The 26,179-nt window shown below is 36.6% G+C and overlaps 4 protein-coding genes across 5 annotated transcripts; 1 reads left to right on the top strand and 3 right to left on the bottom strand.

Annotated features, from left to right (window-relative positions):
* Positions 1–252: 252 nt before the first annotated feature.
* On the top strand, positions 253–4,950 carry LOC130805151 (protein ALTERED PHOSPHATE STARVATION RESPONSE 1-like). The gene is made up of 4 exons (XM_057669816.1): positions 253–2,122; positions 2,440–2,663; positions 3,126–3,349; positions 3,431–4,950. Exons 1-4 carry the CDS (start codon positions 1,135–1,137, stop codon positions 4,269–4,271), a joined length of 2,277 nt encoding a protein of 758 aa, XP_057525799.1. The 5' UTR covers positions 253–1,134; the 3' UTR covers positions 4,272–4,950.
* Positions 4,951–10,222: 5,272 nt separating this feature from the next.
* Positions 10,223–12,047, bottom strand: LOC130805167 (uncharacterized). Of its 2 annotated transcripts, XM_057669837.1 has the most exons (3): positions 10,885–11,503; positions 10,722–10,779; positions 10,223–10,578 (listed from the first exon to the last, which is right to left on the bottom strand). In XM_057669837.1, the coding sequence occupies exons 1-2, from the start codon at positions 11,501–11,503 to the stop codon at positions 10,751–10,753; spliced, it is 648 nt and encodes a 215-aa protein (XP_057525820.1). In that variant the 3' UTR covers positions 10,223–10,578; positions 10,722–10,750. The 2 variants fall into 2 exon arrangements, with proteins under 2 accessions (XP_057525820.1, XP_057525819.1); XM_057669836.1 differs by having other exon boundaries at positions 10,722–12,047.
* A 137-nt stretch (positions 12,048–12,184) lies between these two features.
* On the bottom strand, positions 12,185–17,066 carry LOC130805165 (protein CHAPERONE-LIKE PROTEIN OF POR1, chloroplastic-like). Its single transcript, XM_057669834.1, has 3 exons — positions 16,662–17,066; positions 13,738–14,098; positions 12,185–12,463 (listed from the first exon to the last, which is right to left on the bottom strand). Exons 1-3 carry the CDS (start codon positions 16,959–16,961, stop codon positions 12,288–12,290), a joined length of 837 nt encoding a protein of 278 aa, XP_057525817.1. The 5' UTR covers positions 16,962–17,066; the 3' UTR covers positions 12,185–12,287.
* Positions 17,067–21,361: 4,295 nt separating this feature from the next.
* LOC130805170 (uncharacterized) lies at positions 21,362–26,179 on the bottom strand. The gene is made up of 6 exons (XM_057669841.1): positions 25,840–26,179; positions 24,728–24,807; positions 24,197–24,300; positions 23,950–24,095; positions 23,701–23,782; positions 21,362–22,090 (listed from the first exon to the last, which is right to left on the bottom strand). The coding sequence occupies exons 2-6, from the start codon at positions 24,762–24,764 to the stop codon at positions 21,977–21,979; spliced, it is 483 nt and encodes a 160-aa protein (XP_057525824.1). The 5' UTR covers positions 24,765–24,807; positions 25,840–26,179; the 3' UTR covers positions 21,362–21,976.

Genomic DNA, 26,179 nt, shown 5'->3' with positions numbered 1-26,179 from the left:
CAATTGTAGGTGGTGCAATTTCTAAGAGAGAGAAATAAGGATCAAAAAGAGAAGGAAGGGAAAAGAAGAGGGAGGGTATGGAGGAAAAGCGGACATTATTTATTTAGAAGAGAATAAAAGAACAATAAAGCAAAATGAGTTTTCTTTTCATCCAAATATTTCCAATTTAGTAAATTTTGTATTCTTAATAAAATTTATCTGTTTTCCGCTTAACCCCTGCCCTTCAAATTTCTCCACTCACTTTTTGTCATCCAAACAAGTTCCCATTCCTTGAAATTGCTTTCCTTTCTTTCTTTTCATTCTCTCAGTTCAATGCCAATGTTAAGAAAAGAGTGAGTATTAAACAAGATATAATTGGATTTGTTTATATAATTTATAAATATACATACTCCATAAATGTATGTTTTAAAATACTCATATATTATAATTAATTAATTAATTAATAGTAGTACAAGAAAATGCAAGTAGAATACAACAAATAACACCAACTAGAAAAACTCTCTCTCGAGCCCCTTGCTACCATTCACCATTACCCTGCTTTGATTCATCCTGTCCTTTTTTCTCTGTCACTCTTCTTCCCCTCTTCCTCTCTCTCCCTTTCTTTCTCTCTCATTTCTATCTTCTCCTTCTCCTGTATTTCTGTATAATCAAAAAGTGGAGGAGAAAGAAAAAGATATAAACAAACTAACTTGAAGTTTCTAATTCCTCTGTTTGCCAAAATTTCCATTTTTTTTGTGTAATGCTTTAGTCTTTATAAAGCAAAAACATAGATTTTGTTAAAACCCCATTTCCCCCATTTGATTAGACTTAAAAATGGAGTTTTGGGGAACTTTTTACAGAATAAGTTTGCTTCTCTTAAATCCCAGTTGAGTAAAAGACAAAAAGAAGAAAAATACCTTCAATTTTTGAGAATCATAGAAGATCCTAAAGCTTTCTTCTTCTTTTTTTTCATGGTAAAGAAGAAGAAAAAGTGTAGTAAAATATGCTGCACATTCCTCAAAAATCCTACCTTTCTCTGACTTTCTCCCTTTCTTGATGTTCTTCCTCTTTTAAAAGCAAAACCCATAGATTTTTTCATCTTTTTTTTCGAAGAACCAATCTTTATTACTAGTTACCCATTTTGTTTCAACAAAAATGGGATGTGTAGCATCAAGATTAGGAGAAGAAGCAGAAGAAGTGGTAGCAATTTGTAGAGAAAGAAAAAAGTTAATGAAATTAGCAGTAGAAAAAAGATATGTTCTTGCAGATGCTCATTGTAGGTATTGTCATTCTTTATTTGCAGTTTCAGCTGCCGTTAAACTCTTTGTTGCTAGACATTCAACACCTTCATCACCATTTTTAATCACTTTCGCACCTCCAAATTGTTCTCCTTCATGTCAAAATCCAACCCCAGAACCAGAAAAACTTATCACTAATCCAATGTTTCTTCAACATAACCCATCTCAACCTACAACTACTACCCAAGAAGTTCATCCTTGTTGTGAATCTACTGTTTATTCCTCATCTTCTGATACCCATTCAGAGGAAAATGAAGGTGAACAAGAGATTGAAAGAAAAAAGAATGTTGTTGATGCACAACAAAATCATCAACAACCTTATGGGTATTACTATATGAGTATGCCAATGTCAATGCCATCCCCTCAAAGGGATTTTGGTGGGTGGGATTTTTTCAACCCATTTTATGGAGTTCGGCCCGAGCCCATTTGTCCTAGCTTTGGTGGGTTTGGGCCTGGGTTTCAGCCTAACATGGATGATGAGGATGATTTGAAGGCAGTAAGGGAGGAAGAAGGAATACCTGAATTGGAAGAGGAAGGAATGGTGGTAGAGGATAAGAAAGAAGTTCAAAAGAATGTGAGTACTGTTGTGGAAGATAATGGTGGGGCCAACAATAATGTGGAAAATGGAGGAGAAGATGTTGTTAAGGTATTGGATGAGGGTAATTCGAGAGAAGATGAAAAGGGGTTGACTGTAATTGATTCACCAGTCAAAGGGAGAGAGTTGTTAGATGCATTGAAGGATATTGAAGATCATTTTATTAGGGCTTATGATTCTGGTAAAGAAGTTTCTAGAATGCTTGAAGCTAACAAAATGCATATGCAATCTGGTGTTGAAGAAATTAAAGGTGATTTTTCCTACCAAGATTGAGTTTATTTTACTTGAATTAGTTGGTTTATGTGAATGTTATTTGTTCTCTCTGCATCATTTGAAAATATGAGATTTGTTTACCTTTTTTATACAACAATAATTGAATAGTTGTACTAGAAATGGCTTTATCTCTTGCTTTACAAGCATTTGAAGTTAAAGCACTGTTCTTGTTCATTGTGCATGAATCATGACTTTAAACAAGTTATGTACTATTGTCTCTTTGATTCTCTGATGCATATAAAGAATATGTGAGTTTCATACATTTCTGACTTGTTTCCTGCTGTCACATTGCAGAAAATTCAACAAAACTCATTCAAGCTATTACATGGCACCGATCCAATACATCGCGGTCTTCGTCTTGTAAAAGTTTAGTGGCTTCTAGCTCCAAGAACTCGACCTCATGGACGGAGTATAAGAATGATCTCTTTGACAATTACGATGGCATGTCAGCCGGAAGCCATTCGCTGACCCTAGGAAGGCTTTATGCTTGGGAAAAGAAACTCTATGAAGAGGTTAAGGTAAGGAAACATTCTTTTTATGTGTTAGATTAGAAATGTACCTTCTATACACTTGATCATTTCTTGCACATTTCTTCCTAACCAAAATTCTTTCTATGATTGCTGGCCCCAAGTAGTGAGCTGTAGGTTTATGACAACTAGCTCTGTAAATTCTAGTCGCATCCCATGATCATGACCCATAGCCGATCCCAATCCTTTGGGATGTAGGCTTTGATATTGTTGTGATTCATTCATAGACTATCACCCACAAGATCACTTTCACCAAAAAGTTTCCAAACCGTCTTATATGAGACCATCTCACGGTGAGACGATCCTAAAACAAGAAGCAAATATGAGGCATGTCTCAGTGTGAGACCGTCTCATATAAGAATTTGTGAAAAGTTTCAAGCATCCTTATATAATCATAAGATGCAAATTCAAAGTCTTACTTGGGTTGTTTTTATTTGGGTGTGTGAAAAATAGGCTGGTGACAACATCAGAAAGTTGTATGAAAGAAAGTGTGCACATTTGAGAAATAAGAATGTTAAAGGAGATGATACATTATCTGTTGACAAGACCAGAGCCTCAGTGAAAGATCTCTACTCCAGAATTTTGGTTGCCATCCGGCAGGCTGAATCAATCTCTGAGCAAATTCAGAAACTTGCTGATGAAGAACTACAACCTCAAATTATTGAACTGCTGCAAGGGTAAGGATAACATTGCCTCTAAATTCCCCTAAAAACATTGAATTCTGCTGAGATTCACACTTCTTTGTTTTTGCACCGCAGTTTGACTCGATCCTGGAAAATAATGAAGGAATCCCATGAAACCCAGAACCACATAATATTCGAAGTTAAAACTTTCGATTGTCCAACATATGGAAAGTTCTGCAATGACTCGCACCGGCTTGCTACGCTGCAACTAGAGGCTGAGATTCAAAACTGGCGAGATTGCTTCATAGAGTATGTTGCTGCACAAAAATCTTATGTTGGTGTTCTTCATGGATGGTTATCCAAGTTCATCGTCCCGGAAGTAGAATTCGGGTTTAAATCTAAGAGTTTTAACCCACCTCCATACCGAGCCAAAGGACCTCCGTTGTACACAATATGCAGCGATTGGTTAACTTCCATGGAAAACTTGCCTGATAAGGTGGTTGTTGTGGCAATGAAAAGTTTTGTGAGGGATGTTAGGGCTTTATGGATTCAGCAAGGCGAGGAGCAAGAGCAAAAGAGGAAAGTTGACAAAATGTCGAAAGAACTAGAGAAGAAGATGGTAGCATACCAGAAAGTAGAGGGAAAATTTCAGGAGACTACTAAGCTTTTAGAGTATAAACAACCTTCAGAAACGGACGCACAAAGTCAGGACGATAACCAACAACACCAAGCCGATTACTTATCCGAAAAGAAAGATGCTTTAGACAATTTCAAGCAGAGATTGGAGTTTGAGAAGGAGAAACATCAACGTTGCATGGAAGGAACTCAAAGAACAACGTTGAATGGATTTCAAACGGGATTTTCTTCGATTTTTGATGCTATGGTGCAGTTTTCTTCGGTGTCACTGAAAATGTACAATGACTTGGTAAGTGACAGACAAAATTTAGAGAAGGGTGTAACACAAACAAGCATATAAGAAGGTTCCATGTCAATGAACACCTAAAGTAAAAATGAGCTAAGGTGCTAATTGGGTTGAAAGGGCCTTGAGTATTTTAACAATCAAGGATTCTTGAGTCAGGTTTGTACATTAGATCTGCGCTGAAGCAGCTCGCTGAGACGCAGGTTTAGAGTGATTTTTAGTTATTTATGGTAGAATAGTTTTATTTTAGATTATAAGCTTGATGATTGCCCTCAATTTTGTTGTAAGACCAAAGAATTCCTGATGCTTCTCATCTCTCTTTGGCTAGGAAGTCTTAGGTTGTGTGCCAGTAATGGTCCGGTGGGCAATTCTTTGGATGTTATATGTATTAAATCTTGGCGTTTTAGTTCAAATTGTCACCATGAGCAACTCAAACAATGCATCCATTAGTTTACTCTAGTGACTAGATTTCTATCAACATGTTTATAACCAGGAGCATGAAATCCATGTCATGCACACGACATCACCGGAACAATCGTATATCTTTCTAGTGTCGAGGATGGGTTGGAGAGTACCATGGGCAATTTTGTCCATGGATATCGACTAGGCTATGAGGGTGTTTGACAAACGGTTGGTAACTGGTAGTTAATAGCTGATTCTGGTGACTGATTTGGTTAGCTAATTTTATTTATTGGTTTAAACAACTGATTTTGAACTCGTTGCTATGAGCAACTTATTCAAAAACAACTTGATTATAATTCATAACAATAAGCTGTTTCATTCACTTAATTTATCAAACATTAGCACTGGCTAGTTTAACTAATCCTACCTTCTATTTGTATCAAAATAAGCTAAAATTGCTTAATAAGTTATTTTGTTAAACACACGCACAACATTTGCACATATTTTACCGTTTCCTTCTCTGGTCGACATGCAGTATCTGGATTTCGGTTTAAGGTATACTAAAAGCTTAAACAATGTCAAGCAACAAAGATGTTGGTCTATTTGAGACCTTTACTCTAATGGAAACTAGAGTAAAGGTTGTTTACAATCTTATTCTAAAAAATAAAAGCTCAGGATCCAAAAGGAAAAGCTGATATTTCCTCTCAAGAAGCATTTGGTTAAATAACATCTGAAATTATTGAGGAAGTATTCCAATAACAAGACTGCGTTGGGAATGAAAAGACCTAGAACAGCAAGATAACAAAGTTAAGGCAAAATTAAGCTGTCAAAACTTTTGATTCACCCAATGACTCAAAAGCTTTAGAATTTGTGGAAAACTGAAGGGGTTTGAAGTTGGTCAGGAATTGGGTTTTTCTAGGGAGGGGAGGGTCAAAGTTCACATGACTAAGTTGGGTAACCAAGAAATGTCTTTCATCATAAGATAATTACATACAAACAGCATTTGCAACAAATCAGCTATCCCAAAGCTGAGAAAGCATCAATGACTACAAATCTACAATAACGACCCACAACTAGAGGTGTTTAATGTGCAGGGCCGTGGCGGGTCGGGTTAAAATTTAAATGGGTCGGGTCATGCCAAATGTTAAACGGGCCAAGGCGGGGCGGGTGAAAGCTTGTTTAAATACGATCCACTTTGACCTAGTTTTTAAGAGCTTATAAAATAGTTTTTTTGTCGTACTTTATGGCCTGTTGAATCAATTCAACTATGTATATAATAATATCATATAAAAATATTAAAAAAGTGGTAAAATATTTTTTACTACCAATTCCTATAATTATCCGATCCGGCCTGGCCCAACCTTTACGTAAATGCCCTTTAATGACCTGACCCGTTATTGACCCGACCCGCATATAACCCGTTAAAATGCAACCCGTCCCATGACCTGTTGAACACCTCTACCCACAACCAATCTGATTCATGTTTGAACAAAATTCCGTGCAGGCGCGGGCAATGAGTGTTTTTTCTTCCGATAAAAGCTTTGTCCCGACCAATGGACGGGAACTAGCTAAGCTCGAATGCATTTTGACAATCACAAATTTTTGTGTGAGATGGTCTCACCGTGGGATGCTTCTCATACATGAGTTGAATAGCCCAACTAATACATTTATTAGTATATTAGTATATATACCCGTGAAATGCACCTATGTGTGGAGATATATATAAATTTAATTTTAAAGTGATGTAAGTACATAAGCAATCCCCTTTTAGGCCCGGTTTACTTTACATTTTTGATAATTGGGGACCTATGATTTAGTTGAAATAATATAAATAAATAATTAAAGCGTCTTAATTTAGGAGGCTCTATGTGATTGGACATCTTGCACTTTGCTCAACTTCTCCCTTTCTGATGCGTGTATGGGCTTGAATACTTCAAGAAGATGATAAACTCGACCAAGAAACCATGCCAAGACTGATTTGATCACAATGTCACACACAGCGATATTCCTTATGTTTGATAACAAACAAGAAGGTTGGCCAAGACAACTCTAAAGAGTGGCCTGTGAACTGTGGATAGAGACAAATCACCCACACTGGGTTGCTTGGCCTCTTCCTCACACTCCAATTGAAAGACTCTCTCTCAATCTTTGTGGAATTAACCTGAAAAGATCACTTTGCTTCACTCACAAAGTCACCTCTCAGAACAAGTAATTGAACAACAATTACTGGAATGAACTTTTCATTAAAAACCAAAACTGAATCTTTGTTACAATGATTATGGCCTTTATATAGAGCCATGTCTAACGGCTAGTTGGGGGTTTTAACAAACTAAACTACCCCGTGCCTATTATTACAAACACGTGCAAAATAAAGCAAATAAAACAGAACAAAAATAGCCTAAGTGTTCTGACTCAGCCATTATCGAACAGTTGGCGAACAAGTGACCTTGGGGCTGGTCTTGTGGGTTCTGTGAGTATTCTCCGTGCTAGCTCTAAGTCTTGGCTTCTTCCTTCTTGTCCAAAGATGCCATTCCTCGAAGTCTCACGCTCATACACACAACACGATAAACGTTTCAACGCTCGCAAGGTGGGCTGCCAGGCAGTTGACCATTCTGTTATCATTTGGTCAGAATGTTGGTTTCTGGTTTGCTTGCGAGTTGCTGTATGGTTCATCATAGCTTCCTCTTGCCTTTGTTCTTCTTTGATGCTCATGATTGATCTGGATTGGAGTTGGTTATTAATGGTTGTCAAGCCCAAGTCAGAATATGCAGCTTTCAAGTCGATGGCCAAGGAATCAGTCATGTATCCTTCTTGGCTAGTCTCTTCTTGGTCAATTTTTGTGTCTTGGCTTGTCTTAACTTGTGTGTTGACTTCATGATCCATATTTGGATCACCTTCGGTGTTGACTAGTTCGATCTAACTTGACCCTAATTACTACCAGGATAGGGGTAAAATATTAGACATGGGATTTGAACTGACTCCATCTAATGTCAAGCCAACTTCTCCCCTATGGTCTTGACGGAGTGAAAATACATAATAATATTACGGTTTTTTTTTTGAAACTTTAGGGTCTAAAAGCAATTAGCCAATTATTAACCTAAGAAAAACCAATGTAAACTAGTTGAGACCCCTTATTTTTTTGAGGTCGTACACCTTGCATGTATCCATAACCACCCTTTACAACAAAGTTATTATGTTTAATGGATTCATCGACTTAAAAAGTGACAACATTATGAAAGAAACAATCTATTGATTTGGAAAACTTGTCTTGCTACTTCATTCATTGAGAGAAGTATATATACAGAGGAAGAAGCACCTAGAACCTACTGCCCTAACTAATTACAAGAGAAAGAAAACAAACTGTGCAAAAGGAAAATATAACAAAAATAGAATCTCTAACAAACTTCTTTTCTAGAAGGTCCAGCTTGAATATTGTTGCACTGAGGCTTTGTATTTGATATATTAACATCCCCCGCAAGCTTGGGGTGGGGAAGTACATACCAAGCTTGGACAATAATGGTTGTAATTGAGTAGAAGGAAATATCTTTGTCAAAATGTCAGCAAGTTGTTGAAGTGTAGGTAAGTATCGTAATTGAAGTAGGCCTTCCAAGGTTTTCGCGCGTGTAAAACGACATTCAGAGTGAAGAGTGATAGGCTTAAGGCTATTAACACCAAGATCTTCAAGAAGATGAACAACCCAAGTGACCTCAGAAGCAGCGCAGGACATAGCACGATATTCGGCTTCAGATGAGGACTTAGAGACCGTAGATTGTTTCTTAGACTTCCAACTGATGGGAGAGTTTCCAAAATGAAGAAGATAGCCTGTGACTGAACGTCTAGTGTCGAGGCACGCACCCCAGTCGGAGTCAGAATAAGCCTTGAGGTGAAGATGACCAGAAGCTTTCAACAATATGTCGTGCTTATGGTGGAAGAAACATAATTGAGAGTATGAGTGAGAGCTTGATAGTGTGCTTCGGTAGGGTTCTGCATGAATTGGCCAAGAGTTTGAACTGTGAAGGCAAGATCCGGCCTGTTAAGAGTTAAAAAATTTAGTTTACCGACCAAACTTCGATAATGAGTAGGATTAGAGTATAGAGGAGAATCAGTGGCATGAAGTTTAATATTGACAGGCAATGGTGTGGCAGCCTTTTTGAAGGAAGAAAGACCAGAATCACGAAGAAGGTCTTTAGTGAATTTATGTTGAGTAATAGCAATACCTTGGTCAAGGTAAGAAACTTTCAGACCAAGAAAATAGCTTAAAGTACCCAAATCTTTAATGCTGAAAACTCTATGAAGATGACAACAATTCGATACATCGAATTGTTTTCATCTTAACAACAGTTTAGAAAGTCTCATAAAAATCAATGCTATATTCTTGGGTATACCCTTTGGCCACTAAGCGTGCTTTGTGTCTTTCAAGAGACTCATCAGCCTTGAGTTTGAGTTTATAGACCCATTTGCAACCAACTAACCGTTTTCCAGGAGGTAAGGGGACCATTTTCCAAGTATAATTTTGTTCAAGAGTTGTAAGTTCTTGATGCGTAGCATGAAACCAATTAGGATTAGTGGCTGCTTGTTTATAAGTAGAGGGTTCAATAAGAGTGGTGGCAGGAGGAGGTAAAGAAACGGAAGAACAAGCATGAGAGGAGAAAATATTGCACACTTAATGAGAAAGGTAAATAGGCTGTTTGGATACTCGCCCTGATTTTCGAGGAGGCAGAGGTGCAGTAGGAACAACAGGGATAGATCGGCTAGGAGTATGGAGAGGTTCAGTAGGAACAATAGGGATAGATGGGCTAGGAGTATGGAGAGGTTCAGGAGGAGGAGATAGAAGAGAAGAGGAAGAATCAGAAATAGGAAGGGGTGGAAAGGTAGGGTCATCATATAAAAGAGGATGATCAGTAGTAGTGGGTCAGTAGAATTGAAAGGAAGGAGAATCAGGAAGGGATTTGATGTGATAGGGAAAGTGGTGCTCATGAAAACGAACATTACGAGAAACAAAGAGTTTCTTGGATGTTATATCATAGAGTTTATAGCCTTTTTGACTATAAGGATAGCCAACAAAGACACAAGGGATAGCTCTAGCATGGAACTTGGTCCGGCCTTGTTTAAGAGTGGAAGCAAAGCAAAGGCAACCGAAAAAACGTAGATGAGTGTTTTTAGGTGGAACACCAGAGAGTTTCTCATAAGGAGAAACATTACCAATGGATGTGAGAGGCAAACAATTGATGAGATAAGTAGCACACCCCCAAAATTTTAAATGAAGGTTGGATTGAAAATGTAAGGCTCGAGCAACTTCAAGGAGATGTTTGTGTTTACGCTCCACTCTACCATTTTGATGGGGCGTTTCAACACAACTAGTTTGATGAATAACACCTTTGTCTGAATATAAGCGTAGTATAGCCCCCTCACAAAATTCCTTGGCATTGTCAGAACGAATACATTTAACTTGAGCATTAAACTGTGTGGCCATAAGATTGAGAAATATAGAAAGGAGCTGGACAGATTCAACCTTGGATTTTAATAAAAATGTCCATGTTGCTCGAGTAAAATCATTTACTATGGTAAGAAATGAGTGACAACCAATGATAGTAGGGGTATTGTAGGGACCCTGAGTATGGATGTGCAACAACTCAAAAGCAAATGTAGCATTAAATGAGCTAGGTTTGAAAGCTAGTCTAGATTGTCTAGCATAAGGACAAATAGAGCAAAAAAATGAATTCTTAATTGCATTAATGTGAATATCTGGATACATCATTTTGAGCTTCTCAAATAGAGCATGGCCTAGCCTTAGATGTAATAGCTTAGCTTGTTGCAACATAAATTGTGTACAGGCTAGTTTAGTCTTATTTAGAGTACTGATATTGACTACACATGGAGTAGTAGAATTGCTTTTGTCCAGAAGATAATAGAGACCTTTGGAGTATTTACCAAGAGGTAAATTTTTCCTCGTTATATAGTCCTGAATAAAGCAAAATGTGGAGTTAAAAACAAGGGAACAGTCATTATCAATACATAATTTAGAAGCTGATATCAAATTGAAGTGGAGTTGTGGCACATATAGCACATTTCTCAAAACAAAATTATCATGAATAACAATATCACCTTGCTTGACAACAGTAAGAAGACTTCCATCAAGAAGAGTGATTAGTGTGAGAAATATCTGTAATGTAGATGAGAGAAATGAAAGTATTACACATATGGTCCGTTGCACCGGTGTCAATAATCCAATGTGAAGGAAAAGATTGAGAAACGAAGCAAGATATACCTGCTATTTTACCAGTGGTGGTGATGGAATGATCTGCATCAGGAGGTTTCTCAGTATCTTTCTTGCTAATAATGATAAGAAGATGAGTAAATTGCTCTCTAGAAAGACCAGTTTCTTTAAGATCAATGGATGAGTCATGAGTGTCACTCTGAGTAATTGCAGCAACTTTCGTGTTGAAATTACGCCTTGAATTAGAGGGATAGCCATGAATTTTGAAACACCTTTCAATGGAGTGGCCAGGGATCTTGCAATGATCACAAAAATAATGTGCATTACGTTTTGTGCCAGACATGAGTCTCTCTTGAGTGCTGTGTTCATGACTATTGTGATAATGCTTCCTTCTATCAACAGCAAATACCATTGAATCAGTAGAAGTAGTTGCGAGTTTGCTAACCTCTTTGTGTCTCTCTTCTTGTTGTAGGAGGCGATATATGATAGAAGCATTAGGTAATTCATTCATCATTAATATGTTAGTAAGCACTTGGTTGTATTTAGGATCAAGTTTCATAAGAAACTGCATGATTCTATGATTTTTTTGCAACCTAAGCATTTGTTTAGTTAAATTGCATGAACAACCATCACAAGTGCAAGTAGGAATAGGACTAAAATTATCTCTCATCCCATAGACTTGGCCTTAGTGAAATATTCAGCAATGATCATTCCATTTGCTTGATTTAGAGTAGCTAATTCTTCCTGTAAAGCAGACAGTTGAGAATAAGATTGACCAAAACGATCTTCCAAATCTTTCCAGATTTCACTTGCTGTGCAGTATTACATAATGCTTTTAGCAAGATTTTGGTCAAGAGATGCAATTAACCAACCTATGACCATATTGTTGCAACGTTCCCATGCCTTTTGTCGAACTGCATTATTTGTAGGTTTAGGAAGAGTATTATCAACGAAAATCATTTTGTTTTTAGCTGTTAAGCCAATGATGACTGAACGTTTCCAATCTCCATAACCAGAACCGTCAAAGAGGTTCGAAACTAGTTTGGTGCTTGCATGATCTGAAGGATGGAGGTAATATACACTCCTGGATTTTGTGTAGGATCAGATGTAGATATTGGTTGAGATTGAGATGAGTTTCCAGAAGATATTTCAGCCATGGATGCAAGAAAAGAAAAAAAGAAGCTAGAAATCAGAAAGAATGGTAAAGGATCAGAAATGGCTCTAATACCATGACAGCTTTATGAAAGAAGCAATCTACTGATTTGGAAAACTGTCTTGCTACTTTATTCAAAGAGAAGTATATATACAGAGGAAGAAGCACAGCTACTACCCTAACTAATTAAAAGAGAAAGAAAACAAACAGTATTTACATTAAATAATTTCTGCTGTATATATCATTTGTACATACTCTTTAATTGTGATGGCAATATATACAACTTTGTAAATGTTAGAGGCTACCTAAGATAAAGAGAGACCAATAACTGAGACAGGATGATAAATTCACTAATAACAGCTGCAGGAGAATGCAGACCAAGGAATGGAACAATGTCTACTTGAAGCCAGCTTTCGACAACTGAGCCGACTACAGCCCCAGCAAGAAGTCCTCCAGCCGTGATCGAAATTGCTTTCCCTACAAAGTGCAATCACCGAATCACACTCAGCTATGCGATAAACATATAACGAGAGACGAGAGTGATGAGAGGACGCGATTACATAATAATAATAATAGTATGTAGCAATGTGGTCGATGTGAGAAGACGAGATAATAAAATTAGTATGTAGCAAGGTGGTCGATGCATTTCCAGTCGTTAGGACATGGGTATAATGAGCCTTGTCATCAGAGTTGCTGTGTGTTGCTGTGTGACTGAGGGCTAACGTGTTTGAGTCCTAGAAGTTGTCTCTCGAAGAAATGCAGGGTAAGATAAATTTATCATCTTATTTCCATCTAGTGGCTCCAACCTAGGTGGGGTTTTGAAGGGTCTGATGTATGCAACCTTACCCTTGTAAAAAAACAAAGAGGTTATTTCTAATTGACCCTAGATAGCAAACATCATTTGCAATTTCAAATTCCTAATTTTAGTCTTTTTAGAGGGATGGAGTGGAGGTAAAGCGAGATCAACACAATATTTCGCTTTATACAGTTTCTGGATTAAGTTACATGTCACATTCTACATAGGACCATCTCCATGAGAAACATTAATACTTCCTCCGTTCCAAGTTGTTCTTATTTGTCATTTTAGGATGTTCCATTTATTATTCTTATTAAAATTCTTTCGATTTATATCTCAAATTTTAGGCATAATTAACCTTGTTAATCCTCATTTTAATAATGTAATAATGCTTATGGTTTCTATATATTTTCACTAAATTTATTTTAACATTTTTATATTATTTATAGTCCTCACATGTTTCCCACTTACTCTATTAAAACATTTTTATAATAGTTGTGGTTCCCATATTTATGATCTCTACTTTTCTTCCATCAAATTTACTATTTAATAAAATAGTATATCCACCATCTAAAAGATTCCATTTTACTTGATTATTGTGAACATTCCTTCTGTAAACAACTTTAAGAAACGAAAGGAATAATAAAGAACCCTTTCAATAGTCCAGAAAGAGATTACTCTACGTTATCAAGTCCAAGTGCAGATGAATGTATGAAACTATTATATCTAAACCTACGGGACGACAGGCCGTTTTCCGATCTGGGACGGTCGACCCCAAACATGGGACGTTGGCGTACCGGAACACCATGGAACGTGTACCAGATCGGCGAACATGGCGACCCATAATCATCTTCACTCAAACTTTAAATCCATAAAAATCTGAAACTTAGCTACATGCGATGCAGATGGTAAATGCACTAAAAGAAGCATAGGTTTCAAAGTCATAGTGGCATACCTAACTTCACTTTCTTTTTAGTCATAAAGTATAAGGATGCTCCAAAACTGGTAGCTAGAATAACACCAGGAACATCTGCACTAGTCACGGCTCCTGCAGAGGATGACGACGCTCCGTTAATATAAGTCAAAACCATCATTACACCGTAAACACCAGCTTGTACTCCGAGGTCTGACACAGGTGGCTTTTCAACCACAACAGGAGAACTCTTCATTGCAGATTGCATCCACTGAGGCATAGTTCCTGTACCCGGATATTTGCCAGGTTTGACATCAGCAAAGCGAATGCTCTTGTTCACAACTTTCCCAGCTTGACGTCGTGTTAAACTTTGCATGAGCAAAATATCGTATGCAGCTTCTATCTGAAAATACACCAATGAATAATCTCAATGAAAGATGATAGTCATTAGAGTTGCGATAGAGAGTAGAAGCTAGATCATCATTATACTGTGGGGCGATCAAATTCATTTTACAGCAATAGAGGAGATTACATCATTATATTCACTACGCATCACTCATCCACGAGGACTTAAAATGAAAAACGGATGCTTCAATTCGACATTATGAATTAATGATAATCAAACCTACGCAATGAGGGGAATGTTAGAGTATATAGCTTATTTTGGGGCCTCAACCATTAGTTGAAGCCATGGTATCAGAAGCCAACGTGACAAGAGGTCACGGGTTCGATTCTCAACTACCTTTCATTTAAAAGTGGAATATTCAGCGCCTGTGCGCATCCACACCTCTAGCCCAATGGGCTCTCTATTAAATTAAGCTTTTGGTTGAAGCCCCAAGATATGTTATATACTCTAACAGCGAAAACATCAACAATTCATATATTTCCTTAAAAGAAAAAAGGAAAATTTGCTCAAAATAATCCCATCTATCACCTGTTAGCTGGAAATAATCCCAACTATCGATTATTTTTAAATAATCCCAACTTTGACCTGAATTTGTTCATAGCATACACTATAACTTAGTAACCTGGGATAGCAGGTTACCTCCATTTAAAAAAAAGAAAAAATAAATAAATAAAGGAAAAAAAAAAAGAAAAAACACTTCACACCCCAACCCTCCCACCACCAACCGGCCACCCCACCACCAGCCACGCCAGAAACAGCTGCCAACAACACGGCCACCATCATTGACCCTCCTCTCCCACCAATCGAACACCAACAAAGGAAAAAAAAAAAAGAAAAAACACTCGCCACCCAGGCGACCACCATCTTCATCGGCCTGCAACCACAACAGTACCCCATTCGACCACCATCTTCGTCGAACATCCTTCGAATTGCATCACCACCAATTTCTGGCACCCACCTCCGACTGCACCAACATAGTCCCAATTGATTAGCCACCTCAAGCACCACCTCAACCCCAAAATCGATTGAAATTGATAAATCAAACCCACACCCATGTTCGATTGTAGTGGTTATCGTGGTGTGTGGTTGCGATGGTGGCGATTGCGGTGGTGGTTGTTTCGTTGATGTGCGATTGTGGTGGTGATGGGGTGGGACGCATTGTACAGGTGGTGAGCAATGATGGTGTTCGATTGGTGGGAGAGGAGGGTCAATGATGGTGATCGATTGAGGTTTGAGCAAGGTGGCCGGTGTTGTTGGTTGGCTGGTGGTGGGGTGTGAAGTGTTTTTTCTTTTTTTTTTTTTCCTTATTTGGTTTTTTTTATTTTTCTTTTTTTTAATGGAGGTAACCTGCTATCCCAGGTTACAAAGTTGTAGCGTATGCCATGAACAAATTCAGATCAAAGTTGGGATTATTTAAAAATAGTCGATAGTTGGGATTATTTCCAGCTAACGGGTGATAGTTGGGATTATTTTGAGCAAATTTTCCAAGAAAAAATATCCATATCTGGCGTCTCATCATTGCACATGCGAGAAATTGGTACCCTCGAGTTCAACTATTTCGCATCGACACCCTCCCCCAAAGAAATGCTTCATGGCAAATCAACATTGTGTTAATCCTAATTACTCGACTACCCTGAAACATTAACTTCCATTACTAATTGAGGTCATGTAAGTACTCTATTATCTAATTGAATCTTCCATTAAATATGGAAAACAAAAATCAAGTTTTAAGATTAATACATTTCCACCAATGACCATGCTACTATCCATTCGACATCATAATCACTTCAGCCATGACTTCAAGTTTGATTATTGAAAGCTCCATAGAAACTCATCACAAAATGACAACAATAATCACTACACTGCCTTCAAATTCTAAAGAGAAGGGATCAAAATCTATCCAATCCCATTTACACCATGTTTAGACTACAATTTTGAAATGAAAAGAAAGGAAAGGGGGAGGGAAAGGAAAGGAAGGGAAGAAAAGTAGCTTTGTTTAATTAGTAGGGAATGGAAGGGGAAGGAAGTCCAACTTTAGAGATACCGGCACCTTAACAAAAATTATTCATCTAATCTCTCCAAATCACTCCCCTCGAAATCCCTTCCCTTATACAACAAGGAATCCTTTATCCCTCGAAATCCCTCTCCTTTGCTTCCGTCCATTTCTTTCCCTCCAAAGACACACTTAGTATTTTCCACATCAATCTAGACATACCTCAAATTCAACAACACAATCAATGACCAAAAAAGTTACTTACACAATAAATACTAAATTCACAAAAATTAAGTCTATATTAGGCAACCAGCCGCAGAAAATTCTAATTCAAATTCACAATCACACATAAATTTTCATCAAAAGAATCAAACTTTTGTCATGTATACATGAACATGCAAAGTAATTCACGCAAAATCCAAAAGCAAAAACCTTTTTCTCATAATCCCATCATCAATTCACCACTTAAAGACAATCAACCATGATAGAAACAATCCAAAAAATCTGAATAATTATTGACAAAAACGAAAAGAATAGTAAAGGAGCTAAATAATTTTACAATTAAACCTGAGCGACAGCTTGAGGGTCATCTTTACAAGTGGCTAAAACTTTGTTTTTTGCCCTCAAAATATCATCGAAAGAGGCTTCTTCTGAAACACCCAAAAGCTTCAAAGCATCTTCCACGGACATACCAATCGGCGCTGAATCATCGGCCCGTGGCCGTGACCCGGCCCCAACCACTATGGTTGATGTTAAAGTACGCCGGGAAGGTATAGTGACGGTCCAACAACGTTTAGGCCAAATGGGTTGAGCTGATACCCGATGAAAACTCGGGCTTGTGGGCCTGAGAGATAGAGAGGATGACATTTTTTGGTCAAGAACAAATTTATTTATTAATGATTGAAAATCTTGGTGAAAAATATCAAAAGGGTAGTAAATTTTGATTGATCCATCCCTCCCTCATCAAATTTGTCATTTTCAATTTTTGCCATGACACGTACCTTATTCTTTATTTTCATTTATATATCTAATTTATATTTTCATCCTATCCATTTATTTTCTAATCAGTTTTATTTTTAATATAGCTAACTATTTTCTTTAAATCTTATATATATATTTTCATTTTCTTTTAATTTCATTTATATAATTTATTTTTTCTTTTTATTTATTATTAATTTCTTAAATTTTAAATCTATTAGAACAAAGGGAGTATTTAACATGCCGCTGAGAGGGTATTTGAATTATCGGTAATTGGTTAAGTGTTGTGATGAAATTGTGGCAGTCTATAGTGAGTGAGTGACTAATGGGTATGATTTGAGATTGTGGACCAATAAATGAAAAAAGATGGATATTTGGGTTTGCATGTTTTAGTTAAAATTTTTAAAAAATAAGACATTTTATTAACTTTAGTCAAAAAAAAAAAATTTCGTTTAAACTTTATTTTCAAAATAAGCGTTTTTGGCCTCAAAGCTAGACTTAGTACATAATCGCTGTTACTAACAGCGAGTTTAAAGTTGCTGGAATTTTTAAGTCAACATGTAGTCGTTGTTACTAACAGCGAAATAAGGTTTGACTGGTCAAAGGGGAAGTCGCTGTTAGTAACAGCGATCAAATGGTTTGACTTTTGTGTATGATTTAATCTAGCCGTTGTAATATGGTTTAACTTAACGAATGAACTATGTAATTTGATATGGATTCGTCGAACATGAATGAAATTGTGTTGAATTTTTGAGAGCATTTTTCCTATTTGAATATGATTGTCTGTTTGATTTTGATTTAATTCATACTTAATTTTTGGCGGAATGATTCATCGCCGAAAACTCCGAGTAATTAACATCATTTCATTCATAATAAACATGTGATAATACGATAAACATATACACATCTACATATATATTACAAAATATACACAACCATATGTTACAAATATTCAATATATACAAAACGTTACTAATGTTTAATATATAAAAACAGTATACTAATGCTAATCCTCCTCCTGTACCTTCTCTAACTGTGACGGTCTATGACGCCTCCTACGATAGTAAGTGATGGTCGCATGACGCTTGGGTAGGGGAGGTGATTGATACTGGGATGATCCAGCACCTTGTGAGGACCCGGCACCATAGTCGGGGCACGTTAAGTCTACCTCCTCAAGATGAACGTCAGCAAGATGATGAGATGACCCCTGAGCGTCCATAGTGGTGTCAGGCACAGCGACTTCTGGAATGAAGTGCTGAAACTGTGTCCGTAGGAGTATGCCTTGGGCAATCTCCCGTACAGGCTCTTCCTGGTTGGAGCTGATGACAGCTGCAATGCCTTGTGCCTGCATTCAATTTGGAGTTAATGAAATCTATAATATGTAAGTTCTATGGATAATAATCAACATGGAAGAATACTTACAAACTGTGTCATCGTCGGTGCTACGGAAGCATACAGGGCGACTGCGATGATACCTCGTGGTGTCATCCATCGACGAGTGATAGAGAGGAACCACAACATGTAATCCGCCGAAGTAGGTGCGCCTACAGCATTGATCGGCGCACCTTGGGCCAGCAGCTTTAGCCTGTGATCCCAACGAGCGATATGGCGCCAGTTGATCTCCAACCAATTCTTGGGTTCCCGACCCTTGCATGAGCTGTGATGGAGCTCCGCCTCTATGTCACAAGGTGGCGGGATGCCTTGTACCATCCCAAATTGGCGCAGTACGTGCTCAGGGAGATGCATTTCGACTATTTCGAAGCATATCAAAGGTACAGATGCTCTCCATGCCCCCGACAATATCCCTGAGTGCTGAGGCAATGCAGCGTATGCCTCAGCGGGGTAAGGGTCCCATCGAAACTACACGTGAAAATGTAATTAATAAATTACGCAATATGATAGTTACAAGACTAGTAAGTGAAGCTTTTACCTGGTCCGCTCGAAGTAGATCCTGTGTGAGTCCTTGTACGTCAATCAAAAGACCACCGCGATCCATACGGCACATCTGGTGGTGGAAGAATTGGTGGCGCAAATCCACCATGTCCCACAGTCCTCATCGGTTTCCCATTGAAGTTCAAGTTGATTGGATTCATTTGAAGGAGAAGAAGAGGATGGCAAAATGGGATTTTGGGTTTCTTGGCTAGAGAAAGGCATAGGAGAAGGAGTAGAAGAAGTTACATTCAAGACTGCATTTGTTGCTACAACATTGACATTTTAATTCTCTAAGGGTACCTCTTCTACGTATAACTCTAACAAAGGAATAGAGGAAGACCTTGAATACTCCCACATTGCATCTATAACCTCCTCATCCTCAACCGGAAAAGCTAACAATTGTCCACTCATATTGTATTTAAAACTTACATTAACAGTACTTCTTGTAGTGTCAATCCCAATCTTAGAACATTTAAGATGTTTAAATTCATTCAAATCCATGTTTGAGTTGCATGCAAACGTTTTACGTCTTCCCCTAACATACTTAACATTGCTACTACTTGATCGAATTGAACCATTCCAAAAACATACAACAGTCACACGAAATAAATCCATTTCTACAATAATACGTACAAAATCAACATCACCATCAAGTTCATAAGAAAGCAAGTACATTGTTCAACAACCCTCATAACTAGAGTTCACAACATTCATAACAACATTTAAAAACAAGGCACATTAATTATTGACTGCGTAAATATATGTATAATTTACAAAATTAGGGTTTGCATTCAAACATTCTCTACATTAAATTCATGAACAAACAACTTCATTATGAAGATTATGGCAAATAACAACTACATTTGACATATTCATAGATTTTAAGTATAAATGACCACTACAAATGACACACTTTTTAAAAACAAAAACAACTAAAAAATTTATAATAAAAAGGTACCTTAATAAGCTATAGATCACCAAGAAGTAGTAATTTGCAAGTATATGAACCTGCATTTATGTGAAAGTTGATGAAGAAATATAAACACTATATTTTTGAAAAAAGAAAAAAAAATTATTACCTGAAGTGAATGTGATAAAATGACTGAACTAATTACTAGTAGGAACTTGGAATTTGATGAGATTAATTAAAGGATTGAAGTTGATTTTAATGGTGGAAAGAAGAGGGAGAGTTTCGTGTCTTTAGGGCACCGATTTGAATTGTGGGTAATATGAAGGAGGAAGAAGACTGTCGTATTTAGGGCCGCAATAACTCACTGTTACTAACAGCGACTTCCCCTTTCCTTATTTCGCTGTTAATAACAACGACTACATATTGACTTAAAAATTTCAGCAACTTTAAACTCGCTGTTAGTAACAGCGATTATGTACCAAGCCTAGCTTTAGGGCCAAAGACGCTTATTTTGGGAATAAAGTTTAAACGAATTTTATTTTTTGACTAAAGTTAATAAAAGATCTTATTTTTTTCAAATTTTCTCATATTCATATCTCTTTAAAATCAAGTTGACTAAAGTTAATAAAAGATCTTATTTTTTTCAAATTTTCTCATATTCATATCTCTTTAAAATCAAGGATGGAAAACGAAAAAAAATAAAAACCAAGTTTCTAAAATGAAACAAGAGTTGCTTTGAAGTGAAGGCTTCTCTATATCATTAGCAATTGTATTACTCATTCATTAACTTTTTTTATCTAATTATCTCATATTTAATCAATCGATTTATTAAATGTTACTCCCATCAATTTTTTCAATTATCCCATTTTCTTATTTGGGCAATCTACTTTAATTGTCTCATTTCTATTTTAGAACATAATTTTTGGATCAAATTGTCCTTATACATTTATGTAATTACCAGAACACCCTTATTTTTTTACTAAACTACACTATTTAAACCCCCCAATGCCCACTACATCACATGGGTATGCTATTCAAGGTAATCCCTCAACTTTCTTAATATTCGTGTCCAACCCAAGTGAGACAATTAAAAAGAATTGAAGGGAGTATATGATAAAAAATATAAAAGCAAATTGGACTCGAATATTATGATATAATTTAGAAAAAATTACCCACAAGAGAGTGTAAAGTTCTTTCAAAAATCTTCAAACCAAATTTCCTTTAGAGCATGCTCAACATTGAGGCTATTGAAGTTATAATAGTGTAATCCATTAGATAAGACTAGTGCTAGTTTGGATGTTACGTTAATTATATTAATTTTTGAACCGAACAAGTTAAAATACTAAAATAAGGAAGATCGAACACTCAACTTTACATGTATGCAAATGTAATTTGCTTGTTAGTTTTTTCTATGTTATGTGTTCTACAATTTGAATAGCCATAGTCATTGTTTAAGTAGATCCAAATCTAAATTTCCTCGATTACGAGAAATCAAAATCAATATAGCACGATTTTACAATTTAGTGTTCCTCTAATATTGCAAAATGTGTAACTTTGCAGCATACAAATCACAATCCCATAATTGAAATTTGTTATAGTAACTTCTTTGTTTAGTACTCCTATCAATATCAATGATAATAAGACACTTCTACTTGCGAGTTGCGACCTTGAATTAGGGTGCCACTTATCTCCATGACAATCACCATATTCATTATACAAATTGAGGGCCAAAATTGCCAACAGTCGTCTCCATGATCAATTACACACATACATTAGTGTCCTTACGGCGCTATATAGCCGAAAAAAACAGTGATCTAATAAAATTGTATCGTTAAAGAGACTAATTAATGTGATGAAAGGAAACTTCTCTTAGCAACTTTCGAGAGTATTAAACAAGGGCCCCTTGACCTATCTACACTGTACGCTGATCTTGATACATATCTTCTTGTGCCTTGTAACGTTAAGGAAGACTAAACTCTGTGACCATGCAGGGAATCTCCTTCGCTGTTACAAATGTGCAGTAAATATGAGGCCGGAGTCGAGTCGATCATAACAGCTTGCATCATGCAGGTTTTCTCAGAATCAACACCAATACATAGGAAAGAGCAGAATCAATTGAAGACAAAGCAACAATAAGAGCTGCAACTAGTATAAGGGTGAGAGTGGCTGTTCGCAACTGAAAAAGAAAAACAAATGGCATGGAAATTGGTTAGATTACGCCCATACATTGTAAAAAATGGTTAGATTAGAAAAAAATGAACATACTTGTATGCCAATCACAAATAGCATTTTATATCATGCATTATGTATTAGTGGTATATCAAGATTGAGTCACAGGAATACAGAATATTTCTACTATCATTTGCTGAAGGCTCCTTTATTCTTTCGCCCGAGCCACAAACGAACATCTTTAATCAGGGGGAAGAGGTAAGTAGAGAAATACCCAAGACTGTCACCTTGCATCAGTAACCAAATCAAAAAAATAGTTGTACTTGATTGACATTCTCAAAACATTCCAATGTGTTTTATTCAAGTGCATTTTGTATTGGCACTATGAAATGAGGTGCTTGGTGAATACCGAACAACCGGGGAAAGTACATCAAAAACAGTTGCTCGTTTGCAGAAAGGGACTTGAAAGGAAAAAAAGACAAAGGAAGGAATGTATTTCCTCGTACTTGGAAGTAAATCATGGATGTGGGTGAAATAAAGTTGGCAAACGAGGGAAAAAATTTCATTGACCGGTTGAAAAAATAACCAAGATACAAGATTCTGCAGGAAATAAAATCAGAGATCTTGTGCTTCAAAGTTTGCGAGGTTGTTGGATTTTGTTGTTGAGCAAATAAACACAAACCTTTCGAATTAAAATTGGTCCACATCAGCATATAGTTAGAAACAGGAGGTACACTTCCAACCTTTCCTTCATCTTCTATCTAATTTAAATAAAGAAAAATCTGTCCAACACCCTTACCCGCCCTGCCTCCCTAACTTGGTATCCAAAACATTTACCAAAGGGTAAAAATTCATGAAAATACTTGACTAGGTTGGGGGAAATTTTTGTTCTCATCTATTCTACAGCATACAACAGAAACAGTTACAAACACAAGGTTTGCAAAAACTTATGTTCATCCAAACAAATCCTAACACATTCTTCTGAATCAGGAAGAATGCAGCATAACTAACAAAAACTAGTCGAATTAGCTGAAGGTGCAGAAACAAACAGTGGTCTAGAGACCACGTCACACATGCACTTCCACATACTAATAGAAGTTCTGCTCAAAAGCATTATGTGTGTCATATGTAAACTTTAATATTGAGCTTACATACACTAATATTAAGAAATATAAGCACTCGCACTAACATAGATGTTGCTCCCATTGCTCAAAAAGAAATAAATATATATTGATATATGTTTTGCATGGAAGAAAAATTAAGCATAAACTATATTATTCTAGCTGATAAACGTAGCACCAACATCATGCTTTTTAATTGAACTTCAAGTGTATTATATGATATTTAATTAGGGAGGAAGAACATCCCTCATTCTATTGATCTCCAGAACTCCATCAATGCTCCTCTGGTTGGGGTGACGAGTCAATTAGACAATCAAAACCCAAAAATCTTCTACCAAGTACTCAATAACCCAAACAAACATTCGATTTTGTTTCAGCAAATACTACTACAATACTACTATAAGTTAGCCAGGCTATAATCATTGCACTGCAGATTGAAACTTGCATTATGTAACTACATAACAATGATCCATCCAAAAACAGCGAAAAATAATACCGTGTCTTGGAAACTCGGCCATTCAATGTATTTCAATTGCCCAGGTTGTTCAACAAGGAAAGCAAGCAATGACTTCAAACCCCTGAAAAGAACATAGAGTAACAAATTACTACATCAAAATTACATGCCAATCCACTGTCACCAAAAAAACACGAATTTTTTGTTCAATTGGGGCAATTAATAAAACACGAATAAAGTACTACTTCTCCAATCTCAATAAATATATACACATGCTTCTTATCTTAATACCTGATAGTATCTTTTAACAAACATAGCCAAAATGGATCCTCATCATACTCATCATCAATCTTTATCCCATAATTTCCTCCTATAGACATTGAAAATCGAGGCCGAATCCGCTCCAAATCAAAAGAATCAACTTTTACCCATGAAATCTACCACAATAACAGATGGAAAATTTACTTGTACAACATAATTTAAGGTTTAGAGAAGAAAACTTTAAAAAAACAAGTAGAACAATAAGAGAAAATTATACCTTTTTAGTTACAAAATTACAAGTAATCAAGTCCCTATTTTTGGCTTCCGTAGACATTGAATATCCAAAAGAAACCATTGCCTTGCCATTAATATGACTCAAAACTACATAAATAAAAAAAAATATAAGAAAATTGTTTTGATCTATTGAAGTCATCAACTCAATGAAACACTCAAGCATTCTGAAATTAAAAAAATAAGGGAAATTCTACATAGTGATCCTGAGTTTTTGACTTTTTCACAAATGTTTTTTTAAAATCCGCGTGGTAACCTTGAGCTTCCAACTTTTCTATATGGTAGACAAAATTTTCAATTTTTGGTTAAATTAAGTATTTATTTCGACTGAATTTTGAAATATGTGGTCAATTAGGGTGGTCACAATGTTTGCTTTTTAAAAAAAATGTCATTATGTTGAGTAAAATAGCGTAAAGTTAACAAAAAAGCTTTCCTTTTGTCTACCACATGGAAAAGCCGAAAATTTAGGATTACTACATGGAATTTCCCAAAAAATAACAAATTTGAGGTGGGAAACCTGAACAATTTGACAGCAGCCCGGACATAGTAGCCATTTATATCAGCAAAAAACCAAATTAATTGAAGTTTCTGGATATCCTGGAAAGTGGAAAAGGCATGAGTAATTTTTTAGCTGTTTCCAATTGAAAGTTTAAGACAATTTATTTCCTAGTGTTTTCATTAGTCTAAATTACCAATAAAAATTTGATTCATTTAACAATATCCTAGAATTGTGGAAATTGGTAATAGGGTTCATACAGGGGCAAATCCAGGGTTCAAACACCCTGAGGCACCAACATATGAATAAATTTTGCGGAAATTATTAATTGTGTAAAGCTTTGGTCAATGTGATTTGAGTGTGGGCTTCGGTTCTTTAAGAAGACTAATAACTTATTCTGCTGATGGAGTGAGGCGTCTAAAATAGAAAAAAGCCTCCCATATTATGTGCTTTCTCAATCTTGATAAGTGTGTCTTGCCGATCTTTTCAATCATTGTTTGCTAATTCTGTGCTTGGTTTGTGAGTTTCATGTTATGTATGAGCTTGTGCCATGCCTGCTCAAGTCAAGCTTTTATGCTGTTACTCCATGGTGACTGATGTGTCTTTACTTCTTAGCTTAAAGGCCTACGCTTTTGTCGTGGCAATTGTAAAATCATACTCACCATTCCTCTCTCCCCTCTTAATTTCCATCATGAATGGCGATTATATTATCAGTGGTGATTGCTGAGTTTCTATGGACTTAATGTGTGCAAAATAACTAAAAATTGTCTGCTCAGGATAGTTTTCAAATGTGAATAACAATTAGGATGTTGCCCTTAAATGAAACAGGGCTTCAGTAAGGTCGATACAGATCGTTGGCAATTTGCAAAATGAAGGCTTCATCAAGGACCAAAAGCATTTGTTGCTAAACATCAAACGAAGAAAGCATTCCCAGAATACAGTTCAGAAGAAAACATTCGCAAATTAGGGATGAATTGTTCCAACTGATGAATTTGATCTTGATAACATATTCAAATTCCAAAGATTAATACTATTATATTAAGTAAAAACATATATTAATAATTGAAGAAACTGAATTGAAATTTGAAACAAAAAAAGTTAACTTTTGGGGATTCCAAAATTTAAAATAATACCTGAAATTGAATTGAAGGTGGTTTAGTATGGTGGTGTTCAAAGTTCACGGTGGGCGGTGGCCGTTAGTGGCTTTACTTCTCGGCAGCACTGCAGCAGTGGCGAAATGCGAACAGCGAGTGAGGCAGTGAGTGAACTCTAGCGAGTGGCGACTGAACAGAGATGCCGGCGAGGGGTGACTGGTGTGGGTCGTCCGGTTGGCGGTCGTGGGTGGGTATCTGGGTTTTAGGGATATGGTCGTGGGTGGGTATCTGGGTTTTAGGGATATGGTCGTGGGTGGGTTAGGGTATACTAGGTAATGGCGATTCTGACAAATTGTTCTTGGTAACCTAGTTTACAACT

Source organism: Amaranthus tricolor, chromosome 2, assembly GCF_026212465.1.
Source record: "Amaranthus tricolor cultivar Red isolate AtriRed21 chromosome 2, ASM2621246v1, whole genome shotgun sequence".
Lineage (NCBI taxonomy): Eukaryota > Viridiplantae > Streptophyta > Magnoliopsida > Caryophyllales > Amaranthaceae > Amaranthus > Amaranthus tricolor.
The sequence above is the reverse complement of the archived record's forward strand: the minus strand, read 5'-3'. Positions and strand labels throughout refer to the sequence as shown.

What these genes read in the sequence shown, in the direction of transcription:
- LOC130805151 (XM_057669816.1), top strand. Translation starts at nt 1,135, where the DNA reads ATGGGATGTGTAGCATCAAGATTAGGAGAAGAAGCAGAAGAAGTGGTA. An exon ending in AACTCTATGAAGAGGTTAAG is followed by an intron (nt 2,664 to 3,125) that starts GTAAGGAAACAT and finishes TGTGAAAAATAG; the next exon opens with GCTGGTGACAACATCAGAAA. An exon ending in ATTATTGAACTGCTGCAAGG is followed by an intron (nt 3,350 to 3,430) that starts GTAAGGATAACA and finishes TTTGCACCGCAG; the next exon opens with TTTGACTCGATCCTGGAAAA.
- LOC130805167 (XM_057669836.1), bottom strand. Translation starts at nt 11,503, where the DNA reads ATGAGAGATAATTTTAGTCCTATTCCTACTTGCACTTGTGATGGTTGT.
- LOC130805165 (XM_057669834.1), bottom strand. Translation starts at nt 16,961, where the DNA reads ATGTCATCCTCTCTATCTCTCAGGCCCACAAGCCCGAGTTTTCATCGG. An exon ending in ACCCTCAAGCTGTCGCTCAG is followed by an intron (nt 14,099 to 16,661) that starts GTTTAATTGTAA and finishes GTGTATTTTCAG; the next exon opens with ATAGAAGCTGCATACGATAT. An exon ending in TAAAAAGAAAGTGAAGTTAG is followed by an intron (nt 12,464 to 13,737) that starts GTATGCCACTAT and finishes TGCACTTTGTAG; the next exon opens with GGAAAGCAATTTCGATCACG.
- LOC130805170 (XM_057669841.1), bottom strand. Translation starts at nt 24,764, where the DNA reads ATGGCTACTATGTCCGGGCTGCTGTCAAATTGTTCAG. An exon ending in GCTGCTGTCAAATTGTTCAG is followed by an intron (nt 24,301 to 24,727) that starts GTTTCCCACCTC and finishes TTATTTATGTAG; the next exon opens with TTTTGAGTCATATTAATGGC. An exon ending in GGCCGAGTTTCCAAGACACG is followed by an intron (nt 22,091 to 23,700) that starts GTATTATTTTTC and finishes TTTCTTTTTCAG; the next exon opens with TTGCGAACAGCCACTCTCAC.